At 47.3% G+C, this 14801-nt stretch overlaps 1 protein-coding gene across 5 annotated transcripts in view; it reads left to right on the forward strand.

The window, feature by feature from the left end:
- Positions 1-756: 756 nt before the first annotated feature.
- Mettl24 (methyltransferase like 24) overlaps positions 757-14801 on the forward strand; it is a 122795-nt gene continuing 108750 nt past the window's right edge. For 2 of the 5 annotated variants that reach the window (XR_005497329.2, XM_039099028.2), the window contains exon 1: positions 770-1626. Coding sequence is in view for 4 of the 5 variants with exons in the window: in XM_039099028.2 (XP_038954956.1) it covers positions 1318-1626 (309 nt within the window). In the remaining variant the exon portion in view is untranslated. Of the gene's footprint in view, positions 1627-14801 lie in introns of all 5 variants that reach the window. The other 3 variants (XM_039099027.2, XM_039099029.2, NM_001025038.1) reach the window with 3 other exon arrangements.

Raw genomic sequence — 14801 nt, forward strand, 5'->3', positions numbered from 1 at the left:
ATATCCGTGTGTGTGTGTGTGTGTGTGTGTGTGTGTGTGTGTGTGCGTGTGTGTGTGTGTATGTGTGTGTGTATGCGCGTGCGCGTGCATGTGGGGTGTGTGTGCGTGTGTGCGTGTGTACGTGTGTGTGTGTGTGTGTGTGTGTGTGTGTGTGTGTTTGTGCGCGCTTTGGGGGTGGGTCATGGTTTTAAAAACAAAGAATTGGGGTTGGGGATTTAGCTCAGTGGTAGAGCGCTTGCCTAGCAAGCGCAAGGTCCTGGGTTAGATCCCCAGCTCCGAAAAAAAGAAGAAAAAACAAAAAAAACCAAAGAATCCAAAAGAACCTGAGTGTAAATCCAGAAACCAATGTCACCCTAAACAGGCAGAGGGACAGAATCCTAACCAGTGAAAGTGGAGCATCAACCCCATTTGCGAGCTCAGACTGTTAGCATTTATTTAGGTTTCTTTAATTAAGGTCAAGGTGACGATGGCAGCACCGGCTGGGGAGCATTTTGCCCAGAGATAAATATGTCCCTCTGCGTTTCTGCCAGGCAGCAGGGAGGTGTGTGTTTGGAGCTAAATTAATTTGATTTACATCACGCCATGGTAACTTCTGTTCCCTCTCTCCTGCTGTCAGATGTCTTCGCTGCCTGTTTCCCTTCCCTTCACCCCCACACATTTCATAACACGGGAGGGAGAACGCTTGGGCTGGCTTCAGGCAGAATTTAGAAACTGAATAACTAATTTGATTCTTCTTCATGGAGTGCTACTCTCTCTCTCTCTCTCTCTCTCTCTCTCTCTCTCTCTCTTTCTCTCTCTTTTTCTCTCTCTCTCTCTCCCTCTCTCCTTCCTTGAGGGAGAGAAGTTGTAAACTCGAGCCTAAGTACAATTTATTTTTATATCATGCTTAATGGCACTCACTGCTTGACAAAACTTTTTCTTTGGTGCCAAACCTGGCGTCTCACCTTTCTTCTTCCCTTGCGTCAAATCCTAACACCAACAAATGAAGTCAGAGCCCATGTCCCCTCGAGGAACGTGCTCTGTGCTGACTCTGTGACAGGCCCCCTGCGCCAGGTTTTGCAGGCTGGCCATACCTATTGACACCCAGCCTTCTTATGGCAGCCTGGGTGCACGCCTAGCCCACTGCCCCTCGCTCTTCCTGCAGCGGCTGGGCAGGATAAGGTTACGCCGCCGGGGCCTCCTCTGTCACAGGGAAGAAGGCGGGCCGCTGGGGAGTTGCCACAGTTGGCAGCCCGGGCCCGTGGGAGACGCTTCTCTGCAGGCGGCCCGGAGCTGAGGGTGGGGGCCAGAGAGCAGCGGGAGGCCGGGGTCCCCGCCATGGGCACAGCCAAGCCTCCGGGTCGTGGCTGTGGAGCCCTGCCCCGGTGGCTGCTCGGCGCTGCCCTGCTTCTGGGCCTGCGGCTCTGCATGGAGTTGCGCCACGCGGGCTCGGGACCCCCCGGCCGCCGCGATCTCCGGGGGCCACCCCGGACACACCTGCTGCCGGCCCCCGGGCCCCTGCGCGGAACCAGAAGGAGGCAGGTGACCTACGTGCGCAGTGGGCGCCGAGCGCTGCCCCGAGGTGGCGTGAGCACGACGCCCCCGGAGCCGAGCTGCTGTGCCCAGCTCGGTCTTCCCAGCAGGAAGGTCAGTTGCAAATCGTGCAGGCATGGACCTTGGTGTTTAGCCTGCACCCAGATGGCGCTGGGGAGCCTTCTCCTCAGGTCGGTCGACCTCTCCACTGGGACCTCCAGACTCATCTATTTCCTTCAACTGAGCTCTCCCTGGAACTTTCTGTAGTCTCACTCAATGCCCCTAGAGACTGAAGTGGAATTGAGCAGGGTTTATCCAAATTCAACTAATGTTTGATTGCCCACTGTGGCAGGTCTCCTTCTAGGAATGGAGCACCCAGCAACTACACCCATTTCAGTGGGGGAAGGGGCGCTGAAAGGGAAGGAGACATGGCTAGTCAGTCACCCAGGCCTGGAAAAACCGCATGGGTAGGCACTATGAGTGGCTCATCCATCAGTCCAGGGGATGGTGAAGCAGCATCTGCCTTCCAGCAGCTTCTGCCCCGCCACCACTCCCTGCCCGAGTCCCTACCCAAAACCCCAGCACCACTTAGGACCAGAGCCAGGTTTGTCTTACATCACTGGCTGGGCTCTTCCTTGTCTCGTTAACTTCCTGCATTACACTTCATTGATAGGTCGGTTTTAACCTCTGGTTACTAAAGCCTTATCTTCCCACCTTCTTTTGGGAACTCCATGGTACCCAGGAGTGGAAGGATTAGGAACTGGATATATGAGCTTGCCAGATCCTAAGATCTATCATTCCTGCTTCCAACCGCTAGACACCCTTTGAAGCGAGGCTGTCTATACTGCCTGGAGTTGGGTTTTTCTTGTTGGCATCTGGGCACCGCCTCCTACCCTGCTACCCCTTCATTTACCACCCTACTCTTCCTTTGACTCCTCTACGCTCTCTCCAATTCTAATACTCCCCCCTACTTCCAGGGCTTTTCGTCCCCCACTTCTACAAGCCTTCCCACAGGGCAGTTGCTTAACAGGCGAGCTCCGTTTTCTGTCTCTGAAATGCACCTCCTCTATAAAGACTTAGCTAGTTACTCTAAAAGAGCCACTTCCTTCTCACTCTGCTCATGGAGTTCCCAGGATGCCTTGCTAAGCATTCAAAACTCTTGCCAAGGGCTCACACAGGATGCTAGGTCAAGCGCTGCCGGCACAAACTGAATTCAAAGTGGTTGGGGGCTCAGGAAAGGCATACACTTTGATTCAGGCCTTGAACCTACCAAGAACGATCAAAAAGAGAACAAAGGAGACATTTTGAACTGAAACTTGATATTTTTTTGAGTCTGGCCTCCTTTGTCTCTCTGAGGACACTCTAGAGCATTCTGTCTTTGATATTCTTCCCTTTCGGATTGATTCTCCACAGTTTTTGTTTCTGCTGTTGCCTGTTCAAGGAGACCTAAGGTTTTTGTCTCCAGCTTTATTAGTAACTAGAGCCTGCCTCACAGTGTTAAGGTTTGGGATGCATAGACTCAGAGGGTCACTGGGGGTGTTTGTGGGGAGCTCACCCCCCCACCCCCTGCAGGATGCTGGAGCAGAGATCAGTCTGAGGACGGCATGCAGGTGGTAGAAATGGAGGTGGCAAGAAGTGGTGGATTCTGGGTATGTCTGAAAGTTACATGGAGAAGCAAGTATCTTTGTTTATCTGTTATCTGTTTGTCTTTGGTGGATTCCAGAAAGAAGGTGCTGACTCCAGATAACTTTCAAATATCTTTTAGTTGTTCAGTTGGAAATGCCAAATAGACATTTAGACATGTTGATCTGGGGCTTAGAGACAATGTCCAGGCTGAAGTAGCAATTTGGGGGTCACTGCTTGCAAGTGTCACTAAAACTATGAGATAGTGTGAGGTCAACTGGAGGTGAGGGTGGTTCACAGGTCTTAGTACTGGGGTTCAGTCAATATAATTAAGTTAAAAAGAAATGAAAGGAAAATGTTAGCATAGTGTCTAGAATGTTACAAACACAATGTAACAACTTTTATTTTCTCTAAGTTGTCCCAAGTCTTCAGCCTTAGCTGTCCCTCTAGTATAAGCTGTTACAGTGTATTTACATTCCTTTGCTACATCTGAGTCCTGCTCTAGGGGACTGCACCTTGTCAATCTTCTGCTAATTCCTACCTCATTCAGGTCAAGGTTCACTGAGAGCCTACTCTATCTCCATGCCAATCTTTCTGCAATCTGTGACGGCAGGCGACAGCAATGCCTTCTGTGAGTTTGAGTTCTTTTGTTCATGTGGAGACCTGAGAATCCATCTCAGATGGATTGTTTCGTCTGTACAAAGTATTCTCCATCAGGAGGGATTTCATTTCCCAGTTACTGTGGTGAACTCCAGAGACACTAACTAACATGTGAAAGATGGAGACAGCTACTTCTTGAGCTCTCCTGGGTGATTCTAAATGTCTATATAAATGATATAAAACTATATAAACTATATAAAAAGTAAGGCCTATAGCTATTGTAAAAAAATATTGTTATTAGCTTCTCATGGAAACATTTTCCTTACATTATCTTCTCCATAGTTAATTATTTATTTTATATGAGATTTTTAAAATTACAAATTTGCAAATATGTTATATATAAATTATAATTATAAAATTATAAAAGTTACCTTACTTTATAATAAGTGTTTTCCTACTTATTATATGAGAATATATATCTCATCTGGCCAAGTTCCTAGGCAGGATTTTGGATTTGTTTCACTTTGCCAGTCTTTCACGGCTGAGTTAAAATATTCCTCAAAACCGGAAAGGTCCGTCATTTCATCTGTTTTCTGACTTCTGGGAACAGAGTTCACCATCTTACATCCTGGGATAAACCTTGGTCCTTCTGAGCCTTACAAGGCAAGGTATAATTCAAGGTGATGAACCGTTAATAAACGGAAATAGAATGTGGAAGTTACCCATTGAGCCTTTATTTATTTTAACTGCTCGAGAATACTGATCAACAGTTTCACAAGACTCTCAGTTTCTTTGCCCTGGGAGACTCCACATCAGTAAAGAAGAGCACTTTCCATTCTGTGGGCAGCTCTCTGGGTAGCGAGCGCTTGCACGGAATTCTTGTCTGCACTGCAGAGGGTTTCTTGTCACCAAGCTTTCGTTGCAAGAGTGAGAGGTAGAAACATTCAGCAGTTATATTACCACCTTAATAAGAGGTTATGCTGTTCTTAAAGGAAAAATCTGGACACACACACACACACACACACACAGAGAGAGAGAGAGAGAGAGGCAGACACACAGGCAGACTGAAAGACAGAGAGAAGAGACAGATAGGTAGACACACACAGAGGCAGACAGACAGACAGGCACACACACACACACACACACACAGAGAGAGAGAGAGAGAGAGAGAGAGAGAGAGAGAGAGAGAGACTGAAAGACAGATAATAGATAGGCAGACACACAGAGACAGACACACACAGGGGGGAGAGAGAGAGAGAGAGAGAGAGAGAGAGAGAGAGAGAGAGAGAGAGGACAGTCCTTCTGTGATTCGCTCTCTCTTCCCACACCCCCCTTTGCCAGGCTCTACAGACTCACTAGCTCTGAACACGAAGTCCTGCGTGTACAGAGTTCTAATCTGTGAGCACTAGGAGGTGGGGACGGATGGCAGATGGTAGGAAGCACAGTCTTGGAATCCGTCCATTTCTGTGCAGTAGACTCTGAGCATGGCATCAGTGCTCTCAGTCCATAAGCTTTGCAGAGTCCGTTCGTGCCTGTTGAAACTCCCCTGGTGTCTCTCTTTACTTTCTGTTTCCTGCATGTGACTGGGGGTTGCTATTGTTTTCTTTCTTAAATAGGCGTTTATGGTTCCTGTGGGGGAGGCTTATTTACAGAAGGTTAGGTGTGGTCTCTGTGACATAGGCTTCACGTGCACTCTTGGAGTGCGTGTGGTACCCCTTACAGGTCGGCATCCACCTACAGGGAAGTGGCCTTTTAACCTCTCAGCCTTTCTTGCTCTGGAGGTACTTAACTCAGGACCAGGCTGCCAGGAGAAATGTCTTTTCAGAGCTATGTCACTTGGCATTTAATAACCTGGTAAGAAAAGTGACTTGTGAGTCACTGAGTTACAGAACCCAGAAATGTGCTGCTGACTTGGCTGGTGTCTTACGGATCCTTTGGAACAGAATGCTTGCATGAGTGTCTGATTGTGTGAATGTGAGCGTGTGTGTGTGTATGTGTGTGAGTGCACGCATGTGTGCATGTGTGCCTCCATACATATATGTGCATGCATATGTGTGTGCCTGCATCCATGCATGGTGTGCATGGATGTGTTTGTGCGTGCGCATGCGTGTGTGCATGTATGCCTGCATACATATATGTGTGTGCCTGCATCCATGCATGTGTGTGCATGGATGTGTTTGTGTGTTTGTGTGTGTCTGCGTGTGTATGTGCGTGCACGCATGAGTGTGTCCATGTGTGCCTGCATACATATATGTGCATGCATGTGTGTGCCTGCATCCATGCATGTGTGTGCATGGATGTGTTTGTGTGTTTGTGTGTGTCTGCGTGTGTATGTGCGTGCACGCATGAGTGTGTGCATGTGTGCCTGCATACATATATGCGCATGCATGTGTGTGCCTGCATCCATGCATGTGTGTGCATGGATGTATTTGTGTGTTTGTGTGTGCGTGTGTGTGCACGTGCATGCGTGTGTGCATGTGTGCCTGCTTACATATATGTGCATGCATATGTGAGTGTGCCTGCATCTATGCATGTGTGTGCATGGATGTGTTTGTGTGTGTGTGTGCGTGTGTGTGTGTAAGGGAAACTGTTTCCACTTCTAGAAAGCCAAATGGCAAATGTGGTCTGACTTTTTGTCCTCCTCTTAGTTTTCTAACTCTGTAGTTGTCTTGAAGAAGATGGGGAACTGCTTAAGATCCCTTATTGTTTTCAGACTCTTTGCAGGTAGGTTGAGTCCCCCGTGGCACAGAGGGAAGACATAGTCTTGTGATTCGCTTCCTCTTCCTCATCCCCCTTTGCCAAGACTACAGAACCAGCTCTGAACACGAGGTCCTGCACAGCTGAAGAGTTCTAATCCTTGAGCCCCCGGGAGATGGGGACGGATGGCAGATGGCAGGAAGCACCACCTCCTCTAATTGTAGCAATCTTGGAACTTAGCAGTCATGTGCAGCCCCTCCGGTTGTGCATTTGTACCCATACTTCTGACGTACAGGGAACAGCGTGAGTCAGTCCTCTCCACTTCCCACAGAAAGCTGAACATTTTCATTTGAAACAAAGTCAGTGGAGAGTAATTGAACGAGCTCCGGCAGTCCGTGGGTGTGAAACAGCAGTTGCTTAGTTTCATTGCAAAAAGGGGGTTTTCATTACAGTTTTGATGCAGGGACCAGGGCTCTGCTTCTACTCAAACCCTACAGTTAATTTCTCGGAGCGTGTTCTGTGGGCAGAGAGCTTCTAATGGAGGGGCCTATTGTTTTTCAACAACCAGTGGTCGGGATTTGGGGGTTTGGGGTATAATTTGTGTGGTCCATTTTCTCTAAAGAGAAAAATGACCTGCCAGTTTTCTCAGACAGAATTGGATTTCCTTTTTCAGTTTGTGAAGAGAATCAGGGCCTCGTAGTTAAACTGAAGACTGGCAAGAGTGGAGGGCCCTTGTGCTTTTCCTTTGCAGGCCTTCTGCTTCGGAGAAGATGGACTCTTTGTTCTCTCACACACGGGAAGTAACAGGAGCCTGCTCCATTTACCAGGAGACGAGTTTCAGCACAGCGATCACCCAGCCGTGATAAGTGTCTTTTCAAATAGCACCTGGGTCCTCTGGATATGTCACAGTGGACCCATTAGTGTCCTGTAGAGGTTTCTGATAAAGAAGGGTGGGGAGAATTTGCTCTCCAATGAGCTTTTGTATCCCGATCAAGTGATTGAAAGAAAGTTGAGTTTTAGAAGCCTTACAATCCAAGGGCATGTGTAATTTAAAGTAGTAGCAAGCTAGCCTGTTAGTTATCCTGAAGGTAAATGCAGCCAATGGATTTGAATCACATAGCATTTTTTTCTAGTAGTGGGAATTGAATTCAGAGCTCATACATGACAGGCAAGTGCTCTCCTACTGAGCCCTACCTATACTATCATGTAAAAGTCTTTACCCAGGGTGGCCAGTGGAATCCAGCACTAAGCCCTGCACAGGAGCTGGGTCCAGTTGTATTGCTGCTCTGGCAAGGGATCACATCCTGGGCCCTGGGTCTGTGTGGTCCCGCTGGAATGCAGACGTGCCGTACACCTTTAATCCCTCCGACTGGAGTACACACACACCCCTAGTACACACCTAGACAAATCAGAGAAAGATTTGACTGAATGAATCGGAGACAGGATTTGTCCAACTCTCACGAGACCAGCAGAGGAAAGACAAGCTATTTAGGAGCAATACAGAAGCAGAGCAATTCAACCAGAAGTTGAGAGGAGTCAGATTGGATCAGTCAGTCAGTCAGCCGGAGAGGAGTTTTGCCTTAATTCACCTCTGTTGGTACTTTGTTTCAGTTGAGAAAGTAATGGATACAAATGATTGACATGGGGCAGACACAGGGGAAGGTGCTTGTAAGGAAATGTATTTACTCAGTGTAACACTGTTTTGGGTTTTACAGCAACAACAATAACAACTCCAAAACACCCAGTGTTTGTTTTTTTTGTTTGTTTGTTTGTTTTAATAAGAAAGTTGCACGTTTGCCTGACTTAAACAAAACAAAGAGAAGAATTAAAGAATGCTGGGGGAAGCTGGCGATTTCTCCCTGAGGGGAAGGAATAGTTTGATAGCTTCCTTTCGGAGGAGGGGGCTGTTAAGAAAATCCGGTTTTCAGAGTCCACCGTCCTCATTTCTGAAGGGCCACCAGAGGTGGCTCTCCTTGCTTCACTCTGGGACTGGTTCTCTAATGTCCACTTTGAACTGGTCAGCTCTGATCACTTGCTCTAAACACAGCCCAGGGTCGTCTCCTGTCCTGAAAGCCATTCTTAGACCAAGAGAAACTGTGGCTAAATCACTCACTCTAAACAGCTAAGTTCTTGCCACTCCCTAACTACTTGGAATTACTTTTGCCGTTTTCTCTTAGATTTTGTTTTCTCGTATTTTATATTATTTTAATTGACCCATTTTGGAAATCTTGGGCCTGGGACCTAGACATAGATTAGTTCTTTTGTTTTGCTTTGCTTTCACTGATCCCAGACCCTCTGCTCTATACGTGAGTTTATATAGTAACATATGTATCTACCTTTATTTCATAATTATTTACCTGGTAATGCCATTCTTTAGGGTTTAGGCATTGTTTATCCCTCATGTGGAGACTAGAGGTTTTTATTAGATGTCTTGCTTTATTGCTTTGCCTTTTTAAAAAATAAAGATTTTTTTTTTTACTTCCTGGGCATGAGAGTTTTGCCTGCATGTACATATATATCACATGCAGGCCTGTGGCCAGAGAACGCACACAAATGCATGTATCCCCTGGAGCTGGAGGTACAGGCTGGTGTGAGCTGCTAGCTGGTGGGTGCCAGGAATCTGACTTGGGTCTTCTAGAAGAGCATCAAGTGCCCTTAACCACTGAGCCATCCCTCTAGCCCTGTTCTCTAACCTCAATTTTGAGACAGTGTTTCTCATTAAACCTGGTGTTCACCTATTGGCTGGACTGGCTGGCCAGCCAACTCCTGGGATTCTCCTATCTCTGGCTTCCTATGTGCGGATTATAGGTATTCGATACTCGGTTTTTTTTTTTTTTTTTACATGAGTGTGGGGGATCTGAGCCATCCCATAGCCCCTGTCTGTTATAATCCTGTTAGTTAGGGTTTTACTGCTGTGAACAGACACCATGACCAAGGCAAGTCTTATAAAGGGCAGCATTTAATTAAGGCTGGCTTACAGGTTCAGGGGTTCAGTCCATATCACCAAGGCAGGAGCATGGCAGCATCCAGGCAGGCCTGGTGCAGGAGGAGCTGAGTTCTACATCTTCACCTGAAGGCTGCTAGGGGAAGACTGGCAGGTAGGACTAGGGCATCAAAGCCCACACCCACAGTGACATGCCTACTCCAACAGGGCCACACCTCCGCATGGTGCCACTCCCTGGGCCAAGCATATTCAAACCATCACAAATCCTATATCCAGGTTGTATCTGGCAGGAAGCTGGCATCTGGTGCATACACGGCGGGTGTGTATACACAGGGTCCCTACGTCAGGTTCTATTCCTCCACCTCTTCTCCCTCCCTTCGTTTATTCTTTACTCCACCCCACTCCCAACCCCCCCCAAAAAAGGCCATTGGAAGGACTTATTGGAAAGTAAATAACAACCATTGGCTCTTCATCTCGATTTAGGTTCTCGAACGCAAATTAGAATCTTAATTAGTATTAGTATTTGAGTTATTTTGTTAGTGCAGTTACTTTTCAATGAATGTTCAGGTCATTGCTTAGTGTGCCCGCGTCTTTGCAACCTCCTTCCTGACAGGCCGATTCCTTAGTATGAGTCACTTTCGCGTCATCTAGGACTTGGGTTGTAAGCGATGGACCCGGTTGAAACTTGTAAACCCAGAAAATGGTTAGAAACCAGTCTGGCAAGACACAGAAGAAATGCAGAAGCTGGGAAGGGTCCAGAAAATCAAGCAGGGGCCTAAAGTGAGCCTGAACAACTCCGCTATTGGGGTGACCCCATGTCGCAATGTAGTGCATGCCAACTGTTTGTGTTGCCTGCACCCTTCCCTCCTCTTCTTGTGTTTGCAGAACTCTTTACTTTTCTAAGAAAACGTTTTCCGATTTTTTTCCTTGCACCTGACGTTCCTTCTAGGGACCGGGGCATCATCGCTCAGACACGCCTGGGGTCTTGCGGTGGGACGCAGGAGGTCCATGGTGTCTGTATCCAGTGGTGAGGCAGTGCTGTCAGTACTAGTGTGTCTGAGGGTGGTGTCTGGAAGCCAATAACTCTTTAATCAATTCCCTTCCTGCTTAACAAGCTAGAGTGGTTTCTGTTGTTTACAACAAAGAACCCTGACAGAACAGGAAACTAGAGCTGGTACTTCGGAGGATTGAGACTATAACTTTCCCTTTCAGTTTTGCCTGGGTCTGTTTAATTCAGATTTGGGGACATAATGATAGGGCTCTGGGTGAACTATGGGCCGAGGAATCTCTCCCTGACACGATGATAATATTTAGTTTCAGACACTAAATTATACAGATCTGCTAACTCATCTCTGGAGACATCAAACCACGTTTCACGGTGCCTGGGGGATCAGGAAGGAGGGGACACACGCCCAAGGGTGACCTGGGTAGGCGTCACACTGATGTGACATTTCTGACTGGGCCGTGTGTAACTCGTGGGCTGGATGGGTGTGTTGCCATGCTATCCTGTGCTGTAATTGTTCTCTCCCTGGACTCCTGACTCTTCGTTTACCTGAGTAGGAGGGTGGGTGCTTGCCTGGCGTTATTAAAAGCCCTAGCTTGGGGGCTGGAAAGATGGCTCAGCAGTTAGTAATCTAAATGTTCTTTCAGAGAACCCGAGTTCCGTTCTCAGCACCCACAAGGCACTGAGAACTGCCACAAGGCCATTCACAATTGCTAGTGACGTCAGTTCTAGGGGCCCTGGTACCCCCCTCTGGACTCCTGCATGTGTATGGTGCACATGAACATATGCAGGGATACACACACACACACACACACACACACACACAGAGATACACAGACACACATATATAATCACACACAGATACACAGACACACACACAGACAAGACACAGAAAGACACACATAGATGTACTCTCTCTCTCTCTCTCTCTCTCTCTCTCTCACACACACACACACACATACACACACACAGTCACATACAGATACACCCATTCCGAAGTACACACACACGCAGACACACATAATCACAGACCCACACAGAAACATACACACACACACACACACACACACACACACGCCCACAGAAATACAGAGACACATATACACACAAACTCACGAAGACACAGAGACACATAGATACACATGCAGAAGCACACACACAGGCAAGATACACATACAGCCACTGACTGTAAAATAAAAAGCCATGGATGTAAGCAGAAGGCTTCCAGAAGAAAGAGGAATCAAACAGCATGTCTGAAACCGTCTTCACGGTGATCATTTTCTCATTTTTACTTGGAGTTAGTTGAAAGGACTCGAATATACTTCTGGAACATGGTTACAGGTTGGAGGCAATACCTGAGGTGGACAGCACAACATGTCAGCCAGCAATGTAGGTTATTTCTTATCTACTTGGAGTGTGGAGGAAGGGATCTCTTAAAGCCCTGCTTAGTCAAATGTGTGGTCACTTGGAACTCAGAGCGATTAGGGGACAGGAAGTGGCTTTTTCGCCAGCTGTTTTGAGAGGAGAGTTTGGGAGGATAATAGCACACAAGATCCTAGGACAGTGGCGACATTCATTGAAATGTCATGCAAACACTCTGATGTAAATGCTTGCCTGTGAGATGGGATTCCGGATTCTCTGGTGTTGTTTTCTGTCTTAGGAGTCAAACCCAGGGCCTTGTATATGTTAGGCCCAGGGCTCCCATTTTTATGCTTGGGGTCAGATAGTAAAATTCTGCTCCTGTGTATGTTGAATGTAGACAAGAGATGTCATTTTCTGAACTTTAGTTCCTTCCTTCCATCTGTCTTTCTCGTTGCAAAGGCTAAATTTTAGTTGTTAATCATGTGTGGGTGTGCGTGTCTGTCTGTGGGTGCGTGTCAGTGCATGTGTCCTCCAAGGCCGGGCACAATGGAACCCTCCCTCCCTGCTGTAGCTGGAGTTACCAGCAGTTGTGACTGTGAGCTGCCCAAGCACGGGGGCTGGGAACTGTAAGGAGGAATTTGGGTCCCTGCAAAGGCAGTAAATACTCTTAACCACAGAGCTGTCTCTCCAGCCCCTGCTTTTCTCCTCTGCAAAACGAAATTGGTTGGTTTTTTGAAGATGAAATGACAGCACGGGGGCAAAAAAATGTCAGCAGGGTGCGTGGCCCAGGGATACTTTTTTTCTTCTTCTCCTTCTCTTTCTCCTTCTCCTTCTCCTTCTCCTCCTTCTCCTCCTCCTCCTTCTTCTTCTTCTTCTTTCTTCTTCTTCTTCCTCTTCTTCTTCCTGTTCTTCCTCCTCCTGTTCCTCCTCTTCCTCCTCTCCTTCCTCCTCTTCTTCCTCCTCTTCCTCCTCCTCTTCTTCTCCTCCTTCTCCTTTTCCTCCTTCCTCTTCCTCTTCTCCTTCTTTTCCTTCTTCTCCTCCTTCCTTCTCCTTTTTCTTCTTCCTCTTTTTCCTCTTCTTCCTCTTCATCCTCCTCCTCTTCTTCTTCTTAATTAATCATTCCATTCATTTACATCTCAAATGATATCCCACTTCCCAGTTACCCCTCCGATAACCTCCATCCCACAACCTCCCTCTCCTCCCTCCCCTTTGTCTTGATGAAGGTGCTCCCCGACCCACCCACCTTCTTCTGCCCCTACATCTGGAGCATCAAACCTCCACAGGACCAAGGGCCTCCCTTCCCATTGATGACAGACAAGGCCATTCTCTGCTACCTATGTATCTGGAGCCATGAATCCCTCCCTGTATACTCCTTGGTTGGTGGTCTAGTCCCTGGGAGCACTGGGTGGTCTGACCAGCTGATGTTCTTTCTGTGGGGTTACAATCCCCTTCGGCTCCTCCAGTCCTTCTGCCAGGTCCCCAACCGGGGTCCCTGAGCTCAGTCTAATGGCTGGCTCCAAGCTCTCACATCTGCATTGGACAGTTCCTGGCTGAACCTCCCTAGGAGCAGACACACCAGGTTCCTGCCTGCAAGCGTCTCTTGACACTGTGACAATGTTGCGTTTGGTGTCTGCAGACAGGATGGCCCTTCCTTCAGTTTCTGCTCCACTTTTTTGTCCCTGTCCTTCCTTTGGACAGGAAAATTTCTGGGATAAAAACGTTGAGGTGGATGTGTGGCTCCATCCCATCACTGGGGGCCGTGCCTACCTACGGGAGGTGTTCTCTACAGGTTCTCTCTCCCCTTCTCTGATAAAATCATCCCCGCTGGGTCCTGGAATCCTCACGTTTCTCTAGTGTCCGGGACCCTCCAGTGGCTGTCCCCATTTCCTCATCCTCCCTGCTACATATTTTCACTCAACTTCCTGACCTCTCTTCTATCCCCTCCAGTACCTGATGCTGTCCCCCTGATTTCCTCCTACTTCTCTCTCCCTCCCATACTTTCCCTGCCTCTACCTCCCTCGATCATCCTGATCCCCCCTCAATGCAGAACTAAAGCATCCACACCCTGGTCTTTCTTCCTCCTAAGCTCCATACAGTCTGTGGGTTGTATAATGGGCATTGTGAGGTTGGGGGCTAATATCCAATTATCAGTGAGAACATACTCTGTGTGTTCTTTTGTGTCTGGGTTACCTCACCCAGGATGATAATTTTTAGTCCCATCCACTTGTCTAAGAATTTCATGAAGTCATTGTTTTTAATAGCTGTATAGTACTCCATTGTGTAGATGTACCACATTTTCTGTATCTGTTCTTCTGTTAAAGGACATCTGGGTTCTTTCCAGCTTCTGGCTATTATAAATAAGGCTGCTATGAATATAGTGGAGCATGTGTCCTTGTTATATGTTGGAGCATCTTTTGGGTATATGCCCAAGAGAGGTATAGCTGGGTCTTCAGGGTAGTTCAATGTCCAATTTTCTGAGGAACCTCCAGACTGATTTCAAGAGTGGTTGTACCAGCTTGCAATCTCACCAACAGTGGAGGAGTGTTCATCTTTCTCCACATCCTCGCCATCATCTGCTGTCACTTGAGTTTTTTATCTTATCTATTCTGACTGGTGTGAGGTGGAATCTCAGGGTTGTTTTGATTTGCATTTCTCTGATGACTAAGGATGTTGAACATTTCTTTAAGTGCTTCTCAGCCATGTGAGATTCCTCAGTTGAGAATTCTGTTTAACTCTGTACCCCATTTTTAAAATAGGGTTATTTAGTTCTCTGGAGTCTAACTTCTTGAGTTCTTTGTATATTTTGGATATTAGTCCTCTATTGGATGTAGAGTTGGTAAAGATCCTTTCCCAATCTGTTGGCTGCTGTTTTGTCGTAATGACAGTGTCCTTTGCCTTACAGAAGATTTTCAATTTTATGAGGTCCCATTTGTTGCTTGTTGATCTTTCGGCATAAGCCATTGGTGTTCAGCTCAGGAAATTTTTCCCTGGGCCTATATGTTTGAGGTTTTTCCCCCACTTTCTCTTCTATTAGATTCAATGCATTTGGTTTTATGTGGA

The sequence above is a fragment of the Rattus norvegicus genome, chromosome 20 (genome assembly GCF_036323735.1).
Source record: "Rattus norvegicus strain BN/NHsdMcwi chromosome 20, GRCr8, whole genome shotgun sequence".
NCBI lineage: Eukaryota > Metazoa > Chordata > Mammalia > Rodentia > Muridae > Rattus > Rattus norvegicus.